This window comes from Tachyglossus aculeatus, chromosome 7 (assembly GCF_015852505.1).
Source record: "Tachyglossus aculeatus isolate mTacAcu1 chromosome 7, mTacAcu1.pri, whole genome shotgun sequence".
Taxonomy (NCBI): Eukaryota; Metazoa; Chordata; class Mammalia; order Monotremata; family Tachyglossidae; genus Tachyglossus; species Tachyglossus aculeatus.
The window spans coordinates 29,946,339-29,973,723 of NC_052072.1; the positions used below are offsets into that span (position 1 = coordinate 29,946,339).

Consider the following 27,385-nt stretch of genomic DNA (forward strand, 5'->3'; position numbering starts at 1 on the left):
TCTAATCCCAGTTCCACTACTTGTCTGCTGTGTGACCTTGGGCAAGTCACTTTACTTCTCTGTGACTCAGTTACCTCATCTATAAAATGGGGATTGAATCTGTGAGCCCACGTGTGACAGGGACGGTGTCCAACCTGATGTGCCATTATTTTTATTATATCCACCCCAGCCCTTAGAACAGTAACTGGCACATAGTAAGTGCTTAACAAATACCACAATTATTAAACCAGCCTCACTCTGCCTAAAACTTAGGCACTATGGCTTTGGAAAGAGGGGTGGCATCTTAGAAAGAAACTCTCAAATTCAAATTTCTCTACTGGCACAATCCTACCTGCCCAAAACGAGACAAGTGTTAAAGGGAGAGAAGGGCTTGTCCATGGTACAAACATTGTTACATTATATAAGTGAAGGTCCCAGGAGAGATTGGGGAGAGGACAGAGCAGATTGTTTCTGGCATGCTTTTCCCCCTTGAGAGATAATCATCAGGTTTTTAATGAGAAAACTGTAAAGAGAGAGAGAGAGAGAGAGAGAGAGAGAGAGTGTGAGCGCATGCGCGCGCATGCACGTGTTTATGTGTATGCGAAGGTGGTAGGGGAAGGTGGGCATTTTGCACCTGATTTGAACAATCCTCTTGTGGTTCTCAGATTCTGGAGTTCAGCTAGGAGATCCAGGCTGGAAAGGGCTAGACTGTAAGTTTCTTGTGGGCAGGGAACATGTCTACCAACTCTATTGTACTGTACTCTCCCAAGCACTTAGTATTGTGCTTTGCACCCAGGAAGTACTCAATAAATACCACTGACTGATTGGAAGGGCTAGAGAAAGGACAAAGAACAGGGATCAACAAGGATCCTGGGTGGTGCAAGGGACATTCTGAGCTTCTTGTTTTGGGCATGTAACCGGCATCCCCACGCACCTGCCCACTCAAATGAGAGGACCAACATGCCTGATTGCTATCGTATCCCAGGCAACAGCATCACTGCTGACTGGCACCACAGTCCTCTGGCCATGCTGAATCCCGCTAACTTCCTGAACAGCTCATCCCTTAAAGAGCTCTGGTTCCTTGGTTCGCTCTGAGAGGCTTCCAGCCTTGGTGTGGAGTGTGGGGAGAGAGAAGGAAGGAAGGAGAGAGTGGGAAGCAGGATGGCCTAGTGGATAAAGCACAGGTCTGGGAGCCATAGGACCTGGGTTCTAATCACGGCTTCATGACTCATCTGCTGTATGACCTTGGGCAAGTCACTTAGCTTATCTGTGCCTCCATTTCTTCTTCTGTAAAATGGGGATTCTGTACCTGACCTCCTTGCTACTTAGACTGTAAGCCCCATATAGGGCAGGGATGGTGCCCGACCTGATTAACTTGTATGTACCTCAGCAATTAGCAATGCTTGATACAGTGGCCTAACAAAGACCACAATTATCATTAATATCATTGGTGATGCAATAATAATAATAATAATAATAATAATGGTAATAACAACAGGCAGAGGAAAAGCAAGAGACTCAGCCACATACCCCCTCCCTCCTGACCTTCCCACTGCCCTGCTAGGCAGCAGGACTCTGGCATGTCCTTGCAGACAGGTGGGGAAGCCCGGGGCAATTTGCCCTGATGGCCCTACCTAGGGAGGGCCTTGCTCAAGTCCACGTTAGAGAATTAACCCATCCCTCTACTATCAGAGGATCCAGTGTGACAAGGGAGATAAGGCAGACACACGAACCAGCAGATTAACTCCACACATACTGATGCCATCATTTAGAAGAGTTGAAAAGTAAGGGTGGAGGGGGGTGCGGGGAGGAATGCAGATAGGCTAGAGAACGTGGGTAGATAGGTGTCTGTCAATCTCAGATCCCCCAAAATACAGGCGCCACTTCCAAGCCATGGAATTCAGCAGCAAGAAGTGGAGGCGGAGGGAAGTTGGATGCTGAAAACAGAAATACTGAACATAAAGACATGCAGGGGAGTATGCATACCGGACAGGGCCAGGCCAGCTGACAACTGGCAAATGGCCACCCTACATGTGACGTTCCTAAGAAAGATGTCTCCTTGAAAGCCACACCATGTTTTCTCCGTTGGAGTTGGGGCCAAATGTTGTCCCACCTCTCGGGAATTAAGAGAGTGCTGTCTGATCTTCTCCGGAGGAAGGTGTCATGTCTCATTACTGCCCATGGCCCCTTTCCGGTCGAATGCTGCCGTCCCACTTGTGTTCCCTCAGCATCTCCTGCCAGGGACCAAACTCGCCTGCGCTCTCTGCTCTCCATCTGGCAGCATGAGGAGAGCCAAGTGTTATTTGCCAGCGACAGCTCTGTTCTTCTGGGCTTCTCTGCCCAACCGAAAGGGCAGGCTAACTAGCCAGCATCCAGAGACTGCTTGAGCCTCGAGGTCCCCGAGCTCAAAATTTCAGGTGCTCAGAGAGTAGGCAGCCAAAGAAGCAAAGGTCACACACACAACCACAGACTTCTACGGGAGACAGACCGTGGTCATTTTCTCCCCAGGCCCCAGTGTAGAGGCCGGACCGAGAGCAGCACTGGATGGGAGGGGGGTCTGAGTTGCTTGAAGAGGAGAAGGCCAAAGGTCAAACACCATCAGCCTGGCCTCCCCAGAGTTTCTAGAACCAGGTCCTGGGGAGGGGTTGGATGTCCAGCGCTTAGAACAGTGCTTTGCACATAGTAAGCACTTAACAAATGCCATCATTATTATTATTATGATGAAGGGAGAGGTGAAACTGGCTGAGAGCCTTACACATTCTTGTCTGCTCACCTGTCCTCCTCTCTCCCTCACCCTGCAGGCTGACTCTTGACATTAAAATAGCTCAAAGTGAAATCCACTGTACTAGGTCAGATGTCAGTCATCCACTTTGCAGAAACACAAGTCGGTTAAAGGGGCAGGTCAAGGGCTTTCCGGAGAGTTTCTGGGCCTTTGGTTTATTTAACCTGGAGAGAGAAGGTTGTGGGGTCTTTAAGTCTATGAGTGGTTAAATGGAAGCTGCTGCCCATCTATTTCTTCCCCACCTTTCCTGAAGGTGCAGCATGATGGGATAGGCTAAAAGTGGGGCAAGAGGATTTTTGATTCAAAATAAGAGTTTTAAAGGTGAAACTAACTGAATCTGAAGTCCAGAAAGACCCTCCTTGCTTGAATTCATTTCATCCTTCCCCCTGCCTCAAGGCAGAACAGTCATTTCCTTAGCCCAGAGGGAGGCAGAGTGGAAGGAGGGGTTTCTCCTGTTCCTAAAATCTCCTCAATCACAGATGCCATTTTCTTAGATTCTCCCCAAGGGACATCAGGCCTGTGTTCTCAGATGTGGGGATAGTTTCATGAGTGCATATCAGGAGAATGACCCATGCTCCATGGTGGCCCCTGGATCCAATTGAGGGCTGCAGGAGGGAGTGTCAGGAGGTGGGATCAGCTCCTGTTGGTTTTTCCAATGTCAATTTAGTCAGAAGGACATGCAGTCAGAGGTCCACAGAAGGAGAGCAAGTGTTTGCATCCCAACAAGCAAGTATGGGCTTTGTCGGGGAGGGTCCCAGGCGCAGCTGCAGCTGCAAAGGAGATGAGATGCTGAAGGCTTGGGGCTCGAGATAATATGGTGGTGCTATTTTTGCTTTATTGATCTGACCTCGTCTTCCCCAGTCTGGCACACAACATCAGGCTAATGAGAGAATGGAGAGCAGTGTTTGTGGCAGAGCACTCTGGAGAGGAGCTAGAAGAGTAGGCTGTGGTCTCACTGGCGTCAGGTTCAGCACCGAGTTGAGCATTAAGCACAAGAGGTCAGGCACAGTAGATAGGCATAACTCCTCACTCTCGGCTTCAAGGCTCTCCATCACCTCGCCCCCTCCTACCTCACCTCCCTTCTCTCCTTCTACAGCCCAGCCCGCACCCTCCGCTCCTCTGCTGCTAACCTCCTCACTGTACCTCGTTCTTGCCTGTTCCCCCGTCGACCCCCGGCCCACGTCCTCCCCCTGGCCTGGAATGCCCTCCCTCCGCACATCCGCCAAGCTAGCTCTCTTCCTCCCTTCAAAGCCCTACTGAGAGCTCACCTCCTACAGGAGGTCTTCCCAGACTGAGCCCCCCCATTCCTCTCCCCTCCCCATCCCCCCACCCTACCTCCTTCCCCTCCCCACAGCACCTGTATATATGTTTGTACAGATTTATTACTCTATTTTACTTGTACATATTTACTATTGTATTTATTTTGTTAATGATGTCCATCTAGCTGTACGTCTATTTATTCTGATGACTTGATGTCAGTCCACATGTTTTGTTTTGTTGTCTGTCTCCCACTTCTAGACTGTGAGCCCTTTGTTGGGTAGGGACTGTATCTATATGTTGCCAACTTGTACTTCCCAAGCACTTAGTACAGTGCTCTGCACACAGTAAGTGCTCAATAAATATGATTGAATGAATGAATGAATACCACAGTGCTGGAAGATCAAGCGGAGAAATCCAGAGGGACCCCATGGATTTGCATATACTTATGTATTTTTAAAATCCACTTCAACTTACTGACTTGAAGGAGTCCCAAAAGAAAACTTATTTTTAAAGATGGGGTGGGGGAAGACAGGAGAGTGGTCATTCAGTTGGCTGGGGATTGGCCAGGGGGCCACTACAGTCTCAGCAACTAGGTTGCCATTTGCAGCTGAGCTCCTGCTTCTGTTAACCTGGGATGAGATTAAACTGATTGTTTTCAAAATCTGTTCTGCATCTCATGTGGGAAATAGCTTCAAATTTGGGTTTGAATCCAACTGTGGTACGTAGCACTGATTCATCAGTTTTATTTTACTTGTTTGAAGATAGGGATGCTAGGGTATTTGAATGCTAGGCAATGTAAATATCTACTTACATGCTCTACTATTTAAGCACTTACTCATCCACATGGCCATTTTTCCATTCACTTCTTCCTCCTCATCTGTAAAATGGGGGTTCATTACCTGCTCTTCCTCCCCTTTATACAGTGAGCCCCATGTGGGACAAGGATTGTGTCCAATCTGATTATTTTATATCTATCCCAGTGCTTAGTATAGTGTTTGACACCTAGGAAGGGCTTAAATACCATCATTATCATTATCCTAACTGTAAATTATTTTATGTCTGTCTCATGCCCGGATCATCTTTGTGCAGAAGTGCTCTGGGCATGTTACTCCCCTCCTCAAAAATCTCCAGTGGCTGCCTGTCAACCTACGAATCAAGCAAAAACTCCTCACTCTTGGCTTCAAGGCTCTCCATCACCTCGCCCCCTCCTACCTCACCTCCCTCCTCTCCTTCTACAGCCTCGCCTGCACCCCCGGCTCCTCTGCCACTAACCTCCTCACTGTACCTCGTTCTTGCCTGTCCCGCTGTCGACCCCTGGCCCACGTCCTTCCCCTGGTCTGGAATGCCCTCCCTCCACACATCAGCCAAGCTACCCCTCTTCCTCCCTTCAAAGCCCTACTGAGAGCTCAATTCCTCCAGGAGGCCTTCCCATCCCCCCACCCTACCTCCTTCCCCTCCCCACAGCACTTGTATATTTATACAGATTTATTACTCTATGTATTTTACCTGTATATGTTTACTATTCTATTTATTTTGTTAATGATATGCATATAGCTTTAATTCTATTTGTTCTGAAGATTTTGACACCTGTCTACATGTTTTGTTTTATTATCTGTCTCCCCCTTCTAGACTGTGAGCCCGTTGTTGTGTAGGGACCATCTTTATTTGTTGCTGACTTGTACTTCCCAAGTGCTTAGTACAGTGCTCTGCACACAGTAAGCACTCAATAAATACAATTGAATGAATGAATGAAGGAATGAATTTAGAAAGCACCTGTAACCTCCCACTTTCACATGGGGGCATATGTGATTATTTTCCCAGGCTCTTCAGGTTCCCTGAATGTTTGGTGACTTGATTCAGGGAACAGAGTTCCAGGGGACCCAGGGAAAACTTCAGTGAGTTTCTGGCTGGATTTCAGACAGATCTGCCCATCTCCAGTCTGGTTGGCTCCCTCTCGGCAGGAAGAGGGGAGGGTGGATGGGATGGAGCAAAGGGGTTAAGTGCTCATTTCTAGGGTTCTTGCTTGATTTAACGTACCTCACTGAGAGGGGGAGTTGAAATCTAAGCAAAAGGATGTGAATGAGTCTTTTCCTGATGCTGCTGCCCACAGCTAAGTAGAGAAGACCCCTGGAGCCAAGGGCATGCTGGGATGCAAATGCCAGCTTAGTATCTAGAAGACATTCAAAGAAGCTAGGCCTCCTCCAAGCTGGACACCAAATCTTTCTACCTCGCCCAGGTTTGGAATAGGTGAGGCCTGAGACTACAGACCCAGCTGGCAAGGAGTTCTCTCGAGCTCTCCCTACCCAGCAGTTGTGGACCCTGGCAGAAAGGCTGATGTTTGTGCCACATTTTCATTCCACCCCTGCTGTTTTGTCTCTGCCTGGCACATGAAAGGGGCACTCTGAGCTGTCAGGATCTGATCCCCACCATGTGCCGTTGATGCTAATGACAGCCCAACCCCAGTCAGCCTGAGCAGACAACCATGCTTAGTAAATGTTTGAAAAGTGATGTCCAACCAATTTTCCCAGGTTTTGCCCTCCCTCTGTCCCCCACCACTCCCATTATGCTTCCAGCCACCCCCTCATCTCCAGTGATTTCCCTCTGGCTCCCATTTCCCCTTCCCTTTGGAACCCCTCAGCTCCTCTCTCCCCCTTAAACCAACTTTCAATTAGGTGCCAGTTCTCCAGGATGTGGATTTTCCAGGCCATTTTCTTCTCCTCCTCTCCTCTCGGGATCCACCGTTCCTTGGTCACTCCCCTGATCAGGAATTCCTCTACCGGGCTTGGGGAGAAGAGACAGTCAAACCCATCCATTCTGATATGTGGTAACAGCTCAAGAGATTGAAGTTCACTGATGAACTGGAGTGGGGAATTCTATGTAACAGGCGCTCCCTAGACCCCAATCACACAGAGATTGGAGAGTCTGCTGTGGCTATCAAGTGGTTCCCCTGGCCACTTCCTCCTATTCTGAGGAACAGAGTGGGATACTAGCCAGCAGTGGGGGGGAGGACCCACGTGTCTACCTCTCTCTCTGAGGGGGCTTCTCTCCGCTAAACCCCTCCCCATAACCAAATCCTCTCAGGACTCCAGTGCTCACTCCTATTGTCAAATGCAGATTCAAAATCCCTTCCTTAAGGAAAAGGAGGGGACCTTCTATATGAAAACTACCAGCCACTTCCACTCCCGCCTCCAATTCCCTGACCAAATTGCTAAGATACCGAGGCTTTTCACAGGTCCTGGATCACTCTGTGTTTTCTTACATGTCCAGAATCCAATTCTGTGCCCTCTCCCCAGCTCTAGGCATGCGTCTGGCCTGCCAAAATCTGGCCAAGCCTCTTTCTGAGGGCAGAGATTTAAATGTCTTAGACAAAGGATTATGGTTTTTCCATCTTAATAAATCCCCATCCGCAGCCCCCGAAATGTGTCTTTGCCTGGCCTGCCTGTTGAGGCTGGTGACCTTTCAATTAGCTCAGTTTCCAACATATCGCCTGCGCCACTCACAGAGACAGCCTGGTGGGGTACTCCCATGGTCCCAGGGGAGGAAGTTGGGCACCCCATAAGAACTGAGTGTAACCTGGGCCTTCAAGGAGACCCTCAGGCCAGGCTGAGGGCTTCAGAGCCTGTCAGACTCATTTCCTGTCTCGGTGGCTTGGAGTTGGGAAAGGGCTATTTGAGATGCTAGGCAACTTCCTGGTTACCCCTGGGAAAATCCAGGCCTCCCTGCTCAGCCCTACATTTCCCAGGGTCAACATTCCTTTTTGAGAAACAATTGCCTGTCAGCTTAGTCTAGTGGTAAAAGCACAGGATTGGGAGTCAGTAGACCTGTGTTCTAAGTAAGGTCCCGCCACTGGCCAGTCTGCTGGGGGCAACTTGGATAGGTCACTCAACCGCACAGTGCCATGGTTTCCTCATCTGCAAAATGGGGATAAAATGCCTGATCTCCCTCCCTCAGACAGTGAGAACCTCATGGGACAACAACTGCATCCAATCTGATTATTTTGAATCTACTCTCTAGTGTTTGGCACAAAGTAAGAATTTAATAAATACTTCCATTATTATGATTATTGTTATTCTTAATTGTAAGACTGATCCTGTTAATCCAGGGACCTATCCTCCCATATGTGTCCTGCTCTCTCTCTGGCCTTTCATTAGGTTGGAAGGGTTGGAAAGGGGGAGGAATGGAGTAGAGGAAGTGAGGAAGAGGAACAGGAGCAAAAGAGGAGAGGAAATTACCAGTTGTTATTTCTACTCCTTGTGAGGAGCTCTGGCAAAATTGGGGGGCCACGGCATTTATCTGAAGTAAAGGCTTGGCCTATCTGTGGGCTTTGATTATTGAAGCATTCCCTGACCTTCACAATCACAGGAATCAAGACTGGGCAGAATAAACATGACAGACTTTAGGCTGTCATGTTTAGTCTAGTCTAGACTTCTCTAGACTGTAAACTCCTTTTTTTAATGGAGTTTTTTAAGCACTTACTCTATTCCAGGTGCTAAGCACTGGGGTAGATACAAGATAATTAGGTTGGACACAGTCTCTGTCCCACATGGGGCTCACATCCTTAATCCCCACTTTACAGAAGCAGCATGGCTTAGTGGAAAGAGCATGGACTTGGGAGCCAGTGGTCATGGGTTCTAATCCCACCTCTGCCACTTGCCAGCTGTGTGACTTCCACACAGCTTAACTTCTCTGTGCCTCAGTTACCTCATCTGTAAAATGGGGATTAAGACTGTGAGCCCCCCATGGGACAACCTGATCACCTTTTAGCCTCCCCAGTGCTTAGAACAGTGCCTTGCACATAGTAAGCACTAAATAAATGCCATCATTATTATTATTATTCTCTGGGCTTCAGTTACCTTATCTGTAAATTGGGGATTAAGGCTGTGAGCCCCTCATGGGACAACCTGATCACTTTGTATCCCCTCCAGCACTTAGAACAGTGCTTCGCACATAGTAAGTGCTTAACAAATGCCATTATTATTATTATTGTATTATTATATATGAAGTAACTGAGACACAGAGAAGTTAAGTGACTTGCCCAAAATTACATAGGAGACAAGTGGCGGAGATGGGATTAGAACCCCAGTCCTTCTGAAGCCCAGGTTCATGCTCTATCCTTTAGGCAACAGTGCTTCCTCCTTGTGGGCAGAGAACGTGTCTTTTAACTCTGTTATACTGTCCCAAGCATTTAGTACAGTGCTCTGCACACATTAAGTGCTCAGAAATCCCACTGATTGATGGACAGAATAAGGACTTTATCTCCATCTCTAGGGTGGCCATCCAAACAGTTTTCAGCTGGTCTGTCCCTTGCCTGGGATCGATATGAAAATGCTCTGAGGTTAAATATGGTGAAGCACTTTTCAGGCTCTTTTTTTTTGCCAAAATGGCATAAATGCAGTAGAACAAAAAAGACAGCAGCAGCAAGTCCGGGAAAGGGAGAAAAGTGCACGCATCATGATGATGGTACAGATCTGGTGGCAGCAAGACCTCAGGGAGCCCACGCGACCACCTCTGGAATGCCTGAGGGACACTCCCCGGGAGTCCTTTGCTTCAGAATTGCCAAGGCAGATAGGGGCCAGGTAACATAGGGATCAACTCTGTGGTGCCTTTGCCAGCCCCCACTGCGTATGTAGTTTGGCTCGGTGAGAAACGGCAGAGGAGCAGTGTCACCCTCTCCCTGTTGGCTAGAACTGAGCTTTTGCCTCCTCCCACTCTAGATTGTAAACTTGTGGTGGGCAGGGAATGTATATTCCAACTTTGCTTACAATAAGCGCTCAAGAGGAGAAGCAGCATGGCCTAGCGGTAAGAGCATAGGCCTCTGAGTCCAAAGACCTGGGTTCTAATCCTAGCCCCACTACTTGTCTTCTGAGTGACCCTGAGCAAGTCGCTTCTTTGTACCTTTGCCCTTTGTACCTTTGTACCATTTTACCTGATCCGTAAAATGGAGGTTAAGACTGGGAGCCCATGTGGGACATGGACTGTGTCCAACCTGGTTAGCTTGTATCTAGTCCAACACTTAGTACGGTGCCTGGAACATAATAAAGTGCTTAACAAATATCATTGAAAACATAACTAAAAAAATTACCACTGATTGATTGATTGATTGATTGAGTGATTCCTGCTGCTCCCCTTTGCTTCCTTCCTTTCCCCCTCCACATCCCCAGGGCTCCACTTCCGTACTGAGAGGGGTTTGCCACCAGCTGGGGCTGGCAGGCCAAAATGATGTCAGTTTGACTGCTTCTGGGGCAAATGGACAGGGTTGCCTCTTTCCTACACGGGCTCTACAAGCATGAATCACATTCTCAGAGCTGGAAGGGCCCTTGACAGGTCAACTTGTCTATCCCTCTGTGTCCTACTGAAAGGCAAGCCCATTCTCCCTTGCTTAGCTGTAAGTGGGGCAGGAGGAGAGGCAGTAACCAGCCCTAGGAAAGGGATTGATGGCAGTGTCAGTCTCCCATTGAGAATGACAGACCAAGCTCAGCAGTCCTATTACAAGAACCCACATAAAGGAAGTGATTTCAGTGGTAGTGTCTTGCTCAGTGCCACCTGCACTTTCTCGTCCTTGAGAGGCATGTTCCCGCTTGGGCCGGGAGTAAAATGAACAAGTAAGCAGGTAACATCTTGTAAAAGGCTGCCATGATTTTTAACATGTGGGGTCCATTTGTAACCTAAATGGCCAATTCTGTGCCATTACAGCCCCTTGTAGGCCCTGGCATAGAGTGGCATTTTTTGGTGTTGGGGTGTGGGGAGGTGGAAAAGACAGAGGGGAGGGAAGAGGGGTGGCAATTTTCAGGAAAAAAATCAAAATACCAGAAAATAGATTGTGGCCATCCATGTTTTTTTTCCAGCGACTTTCCACCTACAAATGACATGAGCCCACGTCCTACCTCTGGCCTGGAATGCCCTCCCCGCAAACATCCACCAAACCAGCTCTCTTCCTCCCTTCAAAGCCCTACTGAGAGAGCTCACCTCATACAGGAGGCCTTCTCAGACTGAGCCCCCCCTTTTCCTCTCCTTCTCCTCCCTATCACCCCACTCCCTCCTTCTGCCCTACCCCCTTCTCCTCCCCCGCAGCACTTGTATATAATTATGCCTATTTATTACTCTATTTATTTTATTTGTACACATTTACTACTCTAATTTATTAATGATGTGTATATAGCTACAGTTCTATTTATTCTGATTCATTCATTCATTCAATTGTATTTATTGAGCGCTTACTGTCTGCAGAGCACTGTACTAAGTGCTTGGGAAGTACAAGTTGGCAACATATAGAGACGGTCCCTACCCAAAAGCAGGCTCACAGTCTAGAAGGGGGAGACAGACAACAAAACAAAACATATTAACAAAATAAATAGAATAAATATGTACAAGTAAAATAAATAATAGAGTAATAAATACATACAAACATATATACCTATATACAGGTGCTGTGGGGAGGGGAAGGAGGTAAGGTGGGGTGGTGGGGAAGGGGAGAGGAAGGAGGGGGCTCAGTCTGGGAAGGCCTGCTGGAGGAGGTGAGCTCTCAGTAGGGCTTTGAAGGGAGGAAGAGAGCTAGCTTGGTGGATGTGCGGAGGGAGGGCATTCCAGGCCAGGGGGAGGACATGGGCCAGGGGTCGGCGGCGGGACAGGTGAGAATGAAGCACAGTGAGGAGATTAGCGGCAGAGGAGCGGAGGGTACAGGCTGGGCTGTAGAAGGAGAGAAGGGAGGTGAGGTAGGAGGGGGCAAGGTGATGGAGATCCTTGAAGCCGAGGGTGAGGAGTTTTTTCCTGATGCGTAGGTTGATTGGTAGCCACTGGAGATTTTTGAGGGTGAATTGATGGTATTGACACCTGTCCACTTGTTTTGTTGTCTGTCTCCCCCTTCTAGACTGCGAGCCCCTTGTTGGGTAGGGACCATCTCTATATGTTGCCAATTTGTACTTCCCAAGCGCTTAGTACAGTGCTCTGCACACAGTAAGCTCTCAATAATTTGATTGAATTAATAAATGAACGAGCATAGTGCTACACAGTACCCATGGCTGCCTGTAGGTAAGCTCACCCCATTGTGAGACAGGACCCTTGAAAACATCTAATAAGAAGGGTGAAAGGAAAATGTGAAGTGGAGCTCAAAATAAAAAAAATGAGTTATAGGAAGACAAAAAGAGAAAGATGGGTGGTCCCAGAATATCACTGAAGCTCTCCATGCTGTCAATTTCTCCTCTGAGAGGGCAGAATGCTGGGTGAATTGCAAAACGCACTGTAGCAGGCATGTTTTTATAGGAAATGACAATTTTATCACTGAAGTTTTATCATTTAAAACCAAAATGGTAGTAGTCAGTTTAGTGCCTGTGTAAAATAAAATTTTAACCCTCCCTGGGGAAGGGCCTTTTCACAGACAGGACAGAGGCCAGCTCCCGTCTTTTCAGAAGGGCAGGTGATGTCATTTCCCTACAGGGAGGGTTCACCATGATTTGTCCTTCCACTTTCCCACCACTCCACTCAGCAGAACCCACCTCTCCTCCGCACAACTGTCCACCTGTTGCCTCTGCCCAGATGTTGTCCCCATCTCACAGTTTAACAGAAGACCCCTCTTGTGATATGCCCAGAGCCTGATCCCTACCCTCAAGTGGCACCCCAGGACTGTGTCTCTAACCAACCACACCCCAACCCATTCACTCACCCAGGCCTTCTGGGCCAGCCTTAAAATTTACAATCGAGTTCCAATTCCATTTGGCCCCTTCTCAGCGGTGTTGTTAAGAGGCACAACTAGTTCTAGATAACTTGATGCAGGGTGTTCCCATCTTTCCTGTCGCCCTTTATTTCCCACTTGAGAACTGGCTACCCATTCACGAGGGTCCCCTGTTTTCAAGGGATATCCATAAATGGATTCCATTTTCCTGGGAAACTGCCATTATTAAACTATCATTTGATATGACCCCAAATATATCTGTTCCCGTCAGAGAGCTGATAACTGTCCTTTATCTCCGACAAGAAAGCAATCTGAGATGCAAAGATGGGCCTGATGTGGGGCTAGCAGGGAGGCAGAGGAATCAGGGGATGTAAAAAGTCATCGAGGCATTTATAGGCAGCAGCAATATTACTGAACATTTTCCTTTAAAAAAAAAAAAACCCAAAGGAATTGTGACATCTGGATTTGTAAATATCTCGATTCTATCACCATTTAGTCTTAATGTTCATGGTGATTTTCCCATTTTAATATGAACGTTTGTAAATGGAGAAAAATCTGGCAGTCCTATCTAACGCTCATGAGGTGAGCCCACTGTGGGCCGGGATTGTCTCTATTTGTTGCTGAATTATACTTTCCAAGCACTTAGTACAGTGCTCTACACGTGGTAAGTGCTCAATAAATATGATTGAGTGAATGAATAAGATGACCCAGTTTTTTTTTTTTTCCAGTTGGTACTTTGCCCAGACAGATGATGTCTCAAGAAACTGGGATTTATCAAAAACATTGGTGCTGGGCAGTGATTTACTAGTCTTTCAGGGGAAGAGATGGCTGCAAAGGCTCTCTCCTTCATGTAACTCCTTCACTAGCCCCTCAATCATGGCTCCTAAAGCCCTCAGCATCCCCCTCTACTGACCTCCCAAGCTCTTTCCTTTGGATCCTACACCAGCTCTCCTCCACATCTGAGAAACAGCATGGCTCAGTGGAAAGAGCATGGGCTTTGGAGTCGGAGGTCATGGGTTCAAATCCCAGCTCTGTCAATTGTCAGCTGTGTAACTTTGGGCAAGTCACTTAACTTCTCTGGGCCTCAGTTACCTCATCTGTAAAATGGAGATTAACTCTGTGAGCCCCCCGTGGGACAACCTGATCACCTTGTAACCTCCTCAGCGCTTAGAACAGTGCTTTGCACATAGTAAGTGCTTAATAAATGCCATTATTATTATCTCTGCGGGACCTCCTGCCCAATTTGCTTCCCACCACTCCGGCACACAGCCTGGCATCTCCTCCACTGCTGCTGGCTGTAGCTGCTGCTGTAACAATCACTGAGGCCACGGTTGTGACTGTAGACTCTAGGTCTCTAGGAGGCTGAAATTCTGCTCCTCTAGCCACAGCCAGTCAATCATATTTATTGAGTGCTTACTGTGTGCAGAGCACTTACTAAGCACTTGGGAGAGTACAATATAACAACATAACAGATACATTCCCAGCCCATAAAGAGCTTAAAATCTATAGCACCCTACCAATCTTTGTTTTTGTCTTCATGTCTTTGTATTTTGTTTCATCTCTCCTTATCTGTTGCCAATCCTCTTTCTCTCTTTTTATTATTAAACTGTGAGCCCCCGAGGGACAGGGTCTGTATCTAATTTTCACCTGTGTATCCTGTACGGCACTTAGTACAGTGCTCTACACATGGTAAGAGTTTAATACTATTTCTACTACTAGTACTACAAAGCCCAAGAAATTGAGACACAATTCTGCACTTAGGGCCAAGGGAAATGTAGGGAGAAAGTTTCCCTTTCTCAGTTTTGATGTTAACAATTGGGCACCCTCTGAGTTGGCTGGTGCATTTGTCGGGGGGGAGTGGGGGAAATTGATGTCCATTTCATGTGTCAGAGAAGCTGTATCTTTGGGAATGAAGCCAGTCTCCCAGAAAATGGTTTCTTTATATAGCTCCATCCATTTATTGTTTGATTGGACTTTTTGTATATTCAATTCAAGCTCTTCTTATCTCCTGGGTATTGCTCTCCATGGGCTGGGTAGGAACTAATAAAGGTGATGAGGTTTTCGAGCATCACATTACCACAGAGGAATCCTTTTGTCTCATCCATCTTTCCATCAATGAGTGTGTGTGTGCGAGGTGGTACTTACATTAAAATGATTTTTCTGATTCATTTTAATGACACTCTCTCCAATCCTGACACCCAGAAGAAGATTACACAAGTGAAATGTAATCTCCCCCATGAGGTCATGGTCCACAAAAGCCTCAACATCTTCCCCGAGGTGATTCTTCATTTGTACTGGAGAAGATGGGGAACTGACCCACGATTTTGGTGTTCTTCTCATCAGAGGAAGAAGGACAGAAAGAGGCTGTGCTTGAGAAGACCCGAACTGGATTTGTGAACCATCTGAGGTGGCCACGAAGGGCTGCGGAGTTGCCTTTTGGAGAAAAACTTCTGTGGATTGTTTAGGTGGGGGTGGGGCAGAAGAAAGGACAGGCTGATGGTTAGAAGACTGCCTCAGTTTCTCCATCTGCAAAGCAGACCCTGCTAGACCCTGCCCAGGAATATCAAGAGGATAAGGAAAGTTACAGATTTGGGTGGTCTCAGAAGTGAAACTCCATATTCCACTGAAGAGTAATCTCAATAGTTTTCTGCTTTTCCCACCCAGAGGGAGAATAATTGCTACTGGAGGGATAGTTTGGTACCTCAAGCTCAATTCTCTCACCACCAATCCCATGCTTATCCTTCTAGACTGTGAGCCCACTGTGGGCAGGGATTGTCTCTGTTGCTGAATTGTACCTCCCAAGCGCTTAGTACAGTGCTCTGCACACAGTAAGATTTCAATAAATATGGCTGAACTAATGAATGAATGAATGCTTATGTCGTTCCTCTGCCCTGGAACTCCCTCCCCTTCTTATCGGATACAACACCTCTTTCCCCATCTTCAAAGCCTTATTAAAAGCTCATCTCCTCCAAGAAGTCTTCCCTGATTAACCTCCCATTTCCCAACTCAATTCCTCTTCCCTTCTATGTCATCTATACACTAAGATCTGAATCTTTTAAGCTAGTTGTTAAAAACTTCTCATCCCCAACCCCAGAGCACTTCTGTAAATTTCCTTATACTCTGCCATTTCCCCTCACTGTAATTTATTTTAACAGCTGCTTCATCTAGATTGTAAGCTCCTTGAGGGAAGGGATCATGTTTACCAACTCCATTGTATTGTACTCTCCAAAGTGCTTAGTGCACTACTCTATACACAGTAAGTGCTCAATAAATACAATATATTGATTGGTGTTTGTATAAAAGGGGAAGCAAATCAAAACAAAAGGACCTTGTTAGGCTCTGGAGAGGAGCTGTGGAGTGAGCAGCAACATATAGCACAATGCATTTCTTCCGGGGGTGCTCAATAAATGCTATTACCATTATTAGAGTCACAATTCCACCTAGAAAGTGGGTTTAGTAACTCAAATTCCAGGTGCACATGAGGGCAGGGGAAACATCTGCTGTTGATGGCCAACCCAGAGCTAAGCTTTCTGAGTCAAATCCCGTCTTGAACTTACTTAAAACAGATGCACTGAACACGTGGTCGGTTGAAGGATGAAATACGTAAAGTCAGTGCAATCTGCCTCCCTGCATCTTGCTGTTCTCTTCCTGCTGGGCTACCTGTCTCTCGGTGCTAACTCTAGCAGGCTAAAGACCGGTCATGCATAGAAGCTCTCACTCCAAGAACGCTGTTACGCCTGAAGAGCTAGGTCTAAGAGGCTCCTCTCCTCCACTGAGCGAGCAGTCTCCCCTCCTCCACTGAGCTCTGCCCTTTTAGTTTACTCCAGACACTTTCCCAAGTTGACTGGTTCCATGCCACGTTCTCCTCGTTTCAGAAGGATTGAGGCTCCCTGGCCACAAGAGAATAGAACCATGACTCCCAAGTCAGCATAGAATTGTTTCTGATTCACTGAGAGAGGAGCGAGCAGTAGGGCCTTCCCTCACATTCACAGGCCTGGATTTTCACGTGTGAACCAGACTTAGGGAGCTGCCAACCTGCAGGAGGCCTGGCTTGGCCCTGAGCCCCAGCTCTGAACCCCGGAGGATGCAGCTGGAGCTGATGGCTGCTGGCTGGGTTCACCTGGGGATCAGGTGCCAACCAAGCTGCCCTGATCACATGGTGAGAAGTAGCATAGCATAGTGGATAGAGCAACGGCCTGGGAGTCAAAAGGCTGTGGGTTCTAATCCTGCCTCCACCACTTGTCTGCTGTGTGACTTGCGGCAAGTCACTTCACTTCTCTGTTACCTCATCTGTAAAATGGGGATTGAGACTCTGAGCCCAATATGGGACAGAGACTGTGACAAACCCGATCTGCTTGTATCCACCCGAGTGCTTAGTACAGTGCCTGGGGCACACAGTAAGCACTTAAATACCATTATTATTATTATTATTATTCCATCTCTAGAGCCTCCAAATCAATACCAAACATCTCTGTCACCTTGTTCCAGGCTCCCTGCAGCTGTACAGCGCAGTTCATCACACCACACCAGGTCACAAATGAATACCGGCAGCATTCTGGGATGCTTCCTAGAGGTCCACCCCTATCATGGCTCCCTCATGTGTTTTTCCAAAATGACCCAGGCAAGTGGGAGCAGAAGGGGGCTTTGAAAGGGGACTGAACCAGTTGACACTTCTGCCTAGACACTGGAACCTACTTGGAGGTGGGGAAATCGAGTTTTACAAAATTAGATTGAAATGATAACATCATTATTAAAGTTCTTCTCACAGAACACTTTGAAAGTTAGGGACTGGCATTTCCACTAAATAACTGGAAATGCTGCCCAGCAGTGCCACTTCTAAGTTGATTGTCTGTTTTTCCTGATTGTAAATTCAGGGTGGGACAAGGACCCTCTAATTCCCTTCCCTTTCTCATCTTATTCCCATGGCAGACATGATTTCCCTCCACCATCCCAATGTCACTGGAACTCAGAGCAAATGCTCCCAGTGCCTGGGAGCCAGTCAGAGAGCCGGAGGGTTTGGGGCCGATGCCTGAGTTTTCCAGGCATCCAGATGCTCCAGTGACGTGCTTCTGGCAGCCCCGTCAAGGTGGGAATTACAAATCCTCTCACGGGCCACAACAGCCTGACGAGTCCAGAGAGCAAACTACTGAATCACCCCCAGCTGGAAACAGCAAGACATGACCACAGACTGCTGCTCAGGGAAAGGCCAAGGGCAAATAACAAAGTAATAATAGTAAAAATAATAATAATGATAGTGATACTTGTTAAGTACTTACTATACATCAAGGACTGTACAAAGCTCTGGGCTAAACACAAGATATTCAGGTCAGATACAGTCCCTGTTCTACATGGGGCTCACACCCTAAGTAGGAGGGAGAACAGGAATTGAATTCTCATTTTACAGATGAGGAAATCAAGCTACATAGAACTTAAGTGATTTGTCCAGGTTCACACAACAGGAAAGTGGTGGAGCTGGGCTAGAATTCAGGTCCCCTGACTTCCAGCCCCCATGTTCTTTACACTAGACCCCTTTGCTTCCTGAGAAGCATGACCATCTACCTCACTTTACTCCTAAGCAGCAAGGGGATGATGTATACTTAAGCCTCAAAAAACATCTGCTAACTTGCAACGCTCTTCACCCTTCCCTTAGAGAACACCCCACCCGGGAGGATTCCTCCAAGCAGCAGGAAGCCTGAAAACCTTTGAGCTCGGACCATGGCTGTATGTGCAGGGAGGAGAGTTGGGGGACGGGAGGTCGGGGAAATGGGGGCAGATCTTCGTTTCTCTTTTCAATCCCGGTCTCCCTCAAGTACAGTCTGATTTCACCCTCCTGGCCGATCAAGTCCCTTAGCCTACGAGATTTTTCTGCTGTGCCCAGAGCAAGTTCTAAACCTAGATCTGCCTGTGACTTATTGTGTGACCTTGGGCAAGTCTCTTCACCTCTCAGGGCCTCGGCTGCCTCATCTGTAAAATGGGGATAAATGACCTGTTTTTGCTAACTTTTAGATTGTGAGCCTCATGTGGTCCAGGGATTGGGTCCAGTCTGATTATTCAGAAATTACCCTGGCACTCAGCACAGTTCTTGGCACATAGTAAGTGTTTAGTATTACAATTACCATTACAGGAAATAGAGGCCTACATATACCTGTCATTAGAGGCTTATGGACAACTATTTCTGGCTGTGAATTTTTTAGGGTATTTGTTGAGCGCTTACTGTGTCAAACACTGTTCTAAATTCATTCATTCATTCAATCGTATTTATTGAGTGCTTACTATGTGCAGAGCACTGTACTAAGCGCTTGGGAAGTACAAGTTGGCAACATATAGAGACAGTCCCTACTCAACAACGGGCTCACAGTGTAGAAGGGGGAGACAGACAACAAAACAAAGCATGTGAACAGGTGTCAAGTCATCAGAATAAATAGAAGTAAAGCTGGATGCACATCATTAACAAAATAAAATAAATAGAATAGTAAATATGTACAAGTAAAATAAATAGACTAATAAATCTGTACAAACATATATACAGGTGTTGTGGGGAGGGGAAGGAGGTAGGGCAGGGGGAATGGGGAGAGGGAGAGGAAGGAGGAGGCTCTGTCTGGGAAGGCCTCCTGGAGGAGGTGAGCTCTCAGTAGGGCTTTGAAGGGAGGAGGAGAGCTAGCTTGGCAGATGTGTGGAGGGAGGACATTCCAGGCCAGGGGGAGGACGTGGGCCGGGGGTCGACAGCAGGACAGGCTGGTGTAGATGCAATTTAATTAGGCTGGACATAGTACAACCTAATTGCCCACAGTCTAAGTAGAAGGGAGAACAGGAGAACTGAGGCACAGGGAAGTGACTTGCCCAAGGTCGCAGAGCAAGCATTTGGCAGAGCTGGGATTAGAATCCAGGTACTCTGACGCCCAGGCCCATGCTCTTTCCACTAGGCCATCCTGCTTCCAAACACTGCTAGACTGCTAGTTCCTGGAGAGCAGAGAATGAGACTTCCCCTTCCCCAGTCACTCCCCACAACTCGCCCCCAGCTCCTAGTAAAAGGGATCTGCATAGACTCTTCATATAACGAGAATCTAGTCAGAGCAGTTGAATGGTGAAAAGGGAAGCAATATGCCTGGGTCAGGTGGAGACTAGAAGGGGGAGGAAGTGTTTGATGCTCAAAGAAGTAAAACAAAAAGCTACTTCCCTGTCCTCCTTCAGAGAAGCAGCGTGGTCCAGTGGAAGGAGCATGGGCCTGGGAGTAAGAGGACATGTGTTCTACTCTTGGCTCTGCCACTTGTCTGCTGTCTGAACTTGGGCAAGTTACTTCACTTTTCTGGGACTCAGTTTCCTCATTTGTAAAATGGGGAGCCCCATGTGGGTCAGGGACTGTGTCCAACCTGATTATCTTGTATCTATCCCAGCACTTAGTATGATGTCTGGCACATAGTAAGTGCTTAACAGATGCCACGATTATTGTTATCATGATTATTAGGTCAGTCCCCCAGCAGCCCTCAGGAGATACTCTACTCACCTCCAGGTACACAGGTGCTGCCCCTGCTGAGGAATTCTCCCATCTAGCAGGCTCCAGAGCCAAAGTGTTGCACACTCTGGGCACCTCCTAGCTGGGCTGGCTGCAAGGAACCCTGGGGTCCTGGTCCCTGTTCTGAGCCTCCCTCAGAGGTTGAAAACAATACATTTCTAAGGCTATTTCTACAGAGGAAAATTTCAGGATACCTTTTAGTGAAATTTCTGGATTTGCTACACAGAGAGAGGGGATTACCACATAAAAGTGTCAAATTGGAGTCCCATCCCCTCCCTGTCACCCCCCATCAATCCAAATAATAGTTCATTGTCCCTTGCTCATCCTCTGTTTTCTCCTTCCTGATCCTTCAATCTCCTTTGCTCTCCCTTAGCTACCCCTGGCCTTGGTTGTGATGTAGAACTCAGATACGTGAGAGAAGGATGTTCAGAGTTGGAGATGCAGAAAGGGAAGGCCCTGTTCCAAGGCCCGTTCTCTCTCTGGAGCTCCTGCCGAGAAGGGAGTTCTTGCCTGCCTGCCAGAGAGTCAGCAGGAGTCTCAGGATGAGCCTCAACAATGAGGCTCGGCACGAGGCCCAGCGTGAAGTTTTGCCCTTCCACCAGCAGCACACAGATCTGCTTGGTTCAGAGGCTGCCTTTTTAAAATCATATTTGTTAAGTGTTCACTACGTGACAAACACTGTACCAAGTCCTGGAATAGATATAAGCTAATCAGTTGGACAGAGTCCATGTCACACACGGTGCTCACAGTTTTTATCCCCATTTTACAGATGAGGTAACTGAGGCACAAAGAAGTACAGTGACTTGTCCAAGGTCACACAGCAGACAAGTGGCAGAGCCAGGAGTAGAACCCAGGCCCTTCTGACTCCCAGGCATATGCTCTAATAATAATAATAATAATGGTATTTGTTAGATGCTTATTATGTGCCAGGCACTGTATTTAAATGCTGTGGTGGATACAAGCAAATAGGGTTGGACAGAGTCTCTGTCCCAAATGGGGCTCATAGTCTTTATCCACAAGACCACAGTGCTTCTCACTAGGCCATGCTGCTTCTCTTCATATATCTGTGGGACATGTAGGAGGAGGGGAAGAAAGGGTGGAGGCCTCCTCAGAGTTTCCCATTCACTGGACAGGCCAAAGTGGCAGGTATGTATGCATTTACCTACACATACACTCATAGTCTTCCTTCCTTTTCCCCAGGGAAGTTGACAGTTGCTTCCTCCTGGCTCCATTCATCTCTTGTCTGGATCTGCCCTCAATTTTCCTCCTCAAGGCCCTGCCCAGAGTCTTCTTTCAAGTACCATTTATAGGGGCCCTAGTGCGGGTAACCTTAATGGTACTTAGGGGCTAGTGGCAGGGAGAGAAGGAGGAGGGGAAGTGACTGCCTGGGAATCAGGCCTCAGAGAAAGGGCAGAGAGACCTCTGTCAGATTACAACCCACCACCAGCTTCTCAGCCTTGCAACCCCGACTTGAGCTGTGTCATCATGATGTCGAGAGGGAGGGTGTGACCTAGGACATCCTAACAAATTGGTTAGGGCCAACCAGTCTCTGCTTCCTGCCCCATCCTCACCGAGACTTGGCATGTTTCAGACTCACCTGAGGTATGTGACTAATCACATTGGACAAAAGGTCCTCCAGAAGGCTGGTGGGGTCCAGTCCCCCACAGAGAGGATCCCAGGGTTAGGAGATAAAAGCCATCTGTCCTTCCCCCTTGGGCCTCTTTGGCTTCGCCCTCGCTGACACTGCCATTTCTAGATTTTGAGTCTGAGCGCCAAACCTCCTTCCCCTCAAATGACCGACAGCTTCCAGGACTCAAGAGGAATGATCAGTGTAATCATTTTAAAAAGGCCTGTCACCTGCTTGGTCATTCATAATAAGCGCACACAGCACTATGGAAAACTGACACTAGCACAATAGGGTTCCAGCCAGAAAAAAAAAGAAAATCGAACCAGTGGGATGAAACAAACGGAATCATCAAAGACCAAATAAAAAGCTTCATGAATTCTCCATCAGCAAGAGAATGCAACTGGTTCCATTTAACCATCCTAAGCAAACAGACCCCTAACATCTGAATGGCGATGAGATTGCATTAGCCTGAACAATTTCCAACAGACGGAGCAGAAACCCAAAGAAATGAGTGTTTCTCCAAAGCTGCTGCCTTTATAGGCTCTAATCCCGTTAGAGCAAAAGGACTGTAATTTTCCTCCCAGCCCCCTCCCCTTATCGGTGGCTCCCCATCAGAGAACATGAAGATATTTCTGCAGCCCAAATGGAAACAACAGAACCAATGAAGGTGAGAAGGGGCAGAGATCAGATGACCCTCTCTGGCCCACTTTCCCAGACCTCTGCTGAATGATACCAAGGACACATCTCCAACTGTGGGTAGGGACGGATCTCCACTCCCGTCCAAACCCACCGGCCCAGTCAGTCTCCAGCCTGGTCAGTGCTGAAGCTGGTCCCCGATCACAGATACCACAGACTGGGTGCCATGGATGTCCCAAGCCCTCAGAGCTCCAAGTCCCAAATGACTGGCAACCCGGGCCCAGAACTAACTGACCCAAGGCATCAGAGAAACAGTCCACAAAAACCACCCCGTGCCATATCACAGCCCTGAAAGACAGAGGCTGACAGAGCCCATGGGTAGATCAATGCCTTCGAACAGCCGGGTGAAGACCCGAAGGAGAAAAAATGGAGAGATGCCAACTGAACCAGAAGTAGGGAGTGAAGCTTTGGAGCCTTGGAGGTCACCATCCACCATCCAATGACCACCACCTGATCCGGGATCCTGATCCCGGAAGTCCCCATGCAGTCCACATCAAGCCCGGAACAGACTTTGGTCCTCAGGCCAGTGCTCGCGTCCACCCACCCCCAGCGCCACACTCACCCCAGGGTGGTCATGGTGACGATGGTGTACCAGAAGGAGGCGGGGATGCTCGTGAACTTGCTGGCTGAGGAGCCCTTCTCCGCATAAAACATGACAGTGGCAAAGATGATGATGGCCATGGTGAGGGAGAAGAGCAGGAAGCCCAGCTCTGAGGCGCAGCTCTTGAGTGTGTAGCCCAGGATCCGCAAGCCCTGAGAGTGGCGGGAGAATTTGAAAATCCGGAAGACCCGGAAGACCCGGAGTGTGACAAAGGCCCCACTGACGTCCTCGTTATCGGTCATGACCAGCCCGATGTAGTAGGGCAAGATGGCCACCACGTCGATGATGCTCATAACGCTGCGCACGAAGCGGTAGCGGCTTGGGGCAGCGAACAGCCGCAGCAGGTACTCGACGGTGAAGATCATGACGCAGGCCGTATCCAGGCAGAAGAAGGCCACGGAGTAGCGCTCCCCACACGGCACCTCCTTGCTGCCCGGCACAGCTCCACAGGGCACTGTCTCCACCACGTTGGTGATGACCGAGACGGCGATGAAGAAGCCCGTGACGTAGTAGAAGACCAGGGCCAGGGTGCTGGTGTGCGGGTTCTCGAACGCACGCCACATGGTCTGGCGACAGCTGAGCGACGGCACGGCCTCCTGGTTGTTCTCTGAGTCGTTGTCATCCATGAGGCGCTCCGCGTTTTCCCGCTTGCGGTCCTTGTACTCCTCGTAGCAGCAGTCGCCGATGATCTCGGGAAGGATCCCGTAGAAGGCCAGCTCATCATCATAGGCCGAGATGCACTCGTAGCGGGGGTAGTGCAGCTTGCCGGTGCGGTAGAAGTTGAGGACGCAGCGGAAGACTTCTGGGTCACGGTCGAAGAAGTACTCCTTGGTGTCCTCGTTGAAAAAGAACTCCTTCTCTGTGCTGCCCAGCAGGGTGTCCGGGTAGCGCTCTAACGTGGTCCTCCATGTCTGGAAGCGCCGCCCGCTCACATTGAGGACGATGAGCTCATCCTGGCGTTTGTGTTTCTCCGCCGGGGCCAGCGGCATGGGGCAGTTGGCCACGGGCATCCAGCCGATGGCCGCCGCCCGGGCAAAGGGCAGCCAGGCCGCGACTCCAGCCGCCATGGTGACTCCTTTGGGGATGGGCGGCAGCGGCACGGACACTTCGCACACCAGCTTGAAATCAGCTCAGGGCTCCCTGGAGGAGGAAGCAGAGGACTCGGGTCACCGAGTAGAGAAAGCAGAGGACATGGGTCAGTGGGCAGAGGGCGGGGTGGGGTCCGGCACACTTCACCCTGAAGGAAACGTAGGTTTGATAGGGCCAAATGGTCAAGTCCAAGTAGCAATGGGTGGCAGGGCTGGCTGGCCTCCAGCAAAAAAAGTCTCTGAAGAGACACACGTGGCCAACAGCTCAAAGAAATTGAGAAGAATCACTGGTTTAAGTGGGGAATGGATAAATGATTCCTCGTTAAAATCATTTCAAAGTAGGAACAACCTGACGATTTTTATGTGGTTTGTCGCCAACAAGACTAATGGGGAAAGGACTTGGGAATCCACACAGTCTATTCAGTAAGAATCCCCAGGCTTCCCAGGCCCTATGGGCCTGGCTCATAGTTGCCCTCAGACTCTCCTTCTCAATACCACAGACCCCCAGGGCACTGCTGAGTCTCCACCAGAAAAGAGCAAACCCAGTCCTACCAAGAGAGGACAGCTGTCCCCTGCCTCCCAGCTCTCCTTATTCTTAATCAATCAATCGTATTTATTGAGCGCTTACTGTGTGCAGAGCACTGTACTAAGTGCTTGGGAAGTACAAGTTGGCAGCATATAGAGACAGTCCCTACCCAACAGTGGGCTCACAGTCTAAAAGGATAATGACATTTGTTAAGCACTTACGATGTGCAAAGCACTGTTCTAAGCGCTGGGGGGATACAAGGTGATCAAGTTGTCCCACGGGGGGCTCACAATCTTAATCCCCACTTTACAGATGAGGTCACTGAGGCTCAGAGAAGTGAAGATCACACAGAAGACATGTGGCAGAGTCGGAATTCGAACCCATGACCTCTGACTCCAAAGCCCGGGCTCTTTCCACTGAGCCACGCTGCCCACCTCACATGGCCACCCCAATCTTATAAATTCATAAAGGGGCTCCAGAGCCCCAAACATGGATGTCAACTTGGCATTTGCTGTCAGGAAGCAGCTGAGCTGGTCTACATCTTAGAGAAGGTGATCAGTTTGCTAGTACCCCCTTCTCCGGGTCAGAGAATCAGTGGTATTCATTGAGAGCTTACTGTGGAGAGAGAACTGAACTAAATGCTTGGGAAAGTGCAATACAGCAGAGTTGCAGTCTACAGTGGGAAGTAGACAGGGATTGATTAGGGATAGGGAAAATAGTAGAGAATAAGAATATTTACATAAGTACTGTGATGCTGGAGTGAGCCAAGACCTTAAGGGATAGAAGAGAAGCAGCGTGGCTCAGTGGAAAGAGCACGGGCTTTGGAGTCAGAGGTCACGGGTTCAAATCCCAGCTCCGCCAATTGTCAGCTGTGTGACTTTGGGCAACGCACTTAACTTCTCTGTGCCTCAGTTCCCTCGTCTGTAAAATGGGGATTAAGACTGTGAGCCCCACGTGGGACTACCTGATCACTGTGTATCCCCCCAGCGCTTAGAACAGTGCTTTGCACATAGTAAGCGCTTAACAAATACCGTTATTATTATTATTATTATATACAGCTGAGTGCATAGTCAACGCAGAGAGATGGGTGGATGGGGAAATAAAGGGCTTATTCTGGAAGGCTTCTTGGTGGAGATGTGATTTGGGGGGAGTTTCAATGATGGGGAGAGTGACAGACTGTCAGATATGAAATAGTCAACCTTTCCTCTCACTTTGATACAGAAGAGGCCAGGATCCCAGCCCACAACCATTGCTCTGACCAGACTGTGAAAAGCGAGATGGACAGAGAGAAGAACCCAGGTGCCCTCGGAGCTGGGGCAGGAAGGAAACAGGCAGGGAGGGATGGTCAGTACTTCCAGTCCACCAAATGCAGTGCTCTTATCTGGCCTACATCTTTCTTTCCTCCCCTGGTCAAGTCGGGATAATTTGAGGAGTCAACTCTGCTGCACCTGAGACCTAGTGTTCACACCTGTAAACTAGTGTCAGATGCTCAGAGCCACAGTTCCTGGAGATGGATGGGAGAGACAGCAGGGCTGTGGGAAGCTGGTAACATGCGTGTTCCCAAAGTACAATTGTAGGTCTGAAGCCAGTCAACCTGCGGGAGTTACCTGCAATTGATTTTAGTACCTCTCTCCCCTGCTAGACTGTAAACTCCCCTAGCTAACTCCTGTATTGTACTCTTCTCCCAAGCAACTGGTACATTGTTCTGCACAGAGTAAATGATCATTAAATACTGTTGATTGACAGGTGACTTTCCTACTCCTTGCTGCTCACAGTCAGGCTACCTCTCAGTGGAGTCTTGCCTTATTCCTTGACTTATCTCTAATGCCATCCGGCTCCCAGCCAAGCTGTTCTCTCAGCAAACTGCACTCCTTCCTCCACCTCCTTCTCCTCCCCACCACCAAGGGGCCACCCTCCTGATCCCGACAGGGCTGCTGTGCCTCCTCTCTGAGAGTTACTCCTTTTTTTCCGTGGTACTTGTTAAGCGCTTACTATGTGCCAGGCACTGTACTAGTGCTGGGGTAGATACTAGCTAGTCAGGTCGGGAAAAGTCCATGTCCCACATGTGGCTCCCAGTCTTAATCTTCATGTCACAGATGAGGGAATTGAAGTCCGGAGAAGTTAAGTGATTTGCCCAAAGTCGCACAGCAGAAGACAAGTGGAGAAGTCAGGATTAGAACCCAGGTCCTTCTGACTCCCAGGCTCTATCCACTAGGCCATACTGTACTTTTAATACCTGTTCTCAGGAACCATTCCCTCCAACCCCATCATCATCCTGGCTGCTCTGCCCTGGGCTCCAGCTTCTCCTCAATTCCCTGTCTTCACGTGGGCCTCCTTGGATTTACAGACCCAAGGATAGGGTGGCCTAGTGGAAAGAGCGTGGGCTTGGGAGATAGAGGAAATGGACCCTAATCCCAGCTCTGCCACTTGTCTGCTGTGTGATCAGGGACAAGTCACTTCACTTCTCTGGGCCTCAATTTTCTCACCTGTAAGATGGGAATTGAATTCCTGTTCTCCCTTGTATTTAGACTGTGAGTCTCAGATGAGGCAGGAGCTTGTGTCTGACGAGATTATCTTGTGTCTTCTCCAACAGTTAGCACAGTGCTAGGCACATAGTAAGTGTTTAACCAATTCCACAGTTATTA

At 48.5% G+C, this 27,385-nt stretch overlaps 1 protein-coding gene across 3 annotated transcripts in view; it reads right to left on the minus strand.

Moving 5' to 3' along the window:
* The window catches only part of KCND3 (potassium voltage-gated channel subfamily D member 3), a 188,232-nt gene that overhangs the window by 155,865 nt on the left and 4,982 nt on the right, over nucleotides 1-27,385 (minus strand). For all 3 annotated transcript variants that reach the window (XM_038749309.1, XM_038749310.1, XM_038749308.1), the window contains exon 2: nucleotides 23,088-24,266. In XM_038749309.1, the coding sequence (XP_038605237.1) occupies nucleotides 23,088-24,193 (1,106 nt within the window). In that variant the 5' untranslated portion in view covers nucleotides 24,194-24,266. The remainder of the gene's footprint in view (nucleotides 1-23,087; nucleotides 24,267-27,385) is intronic.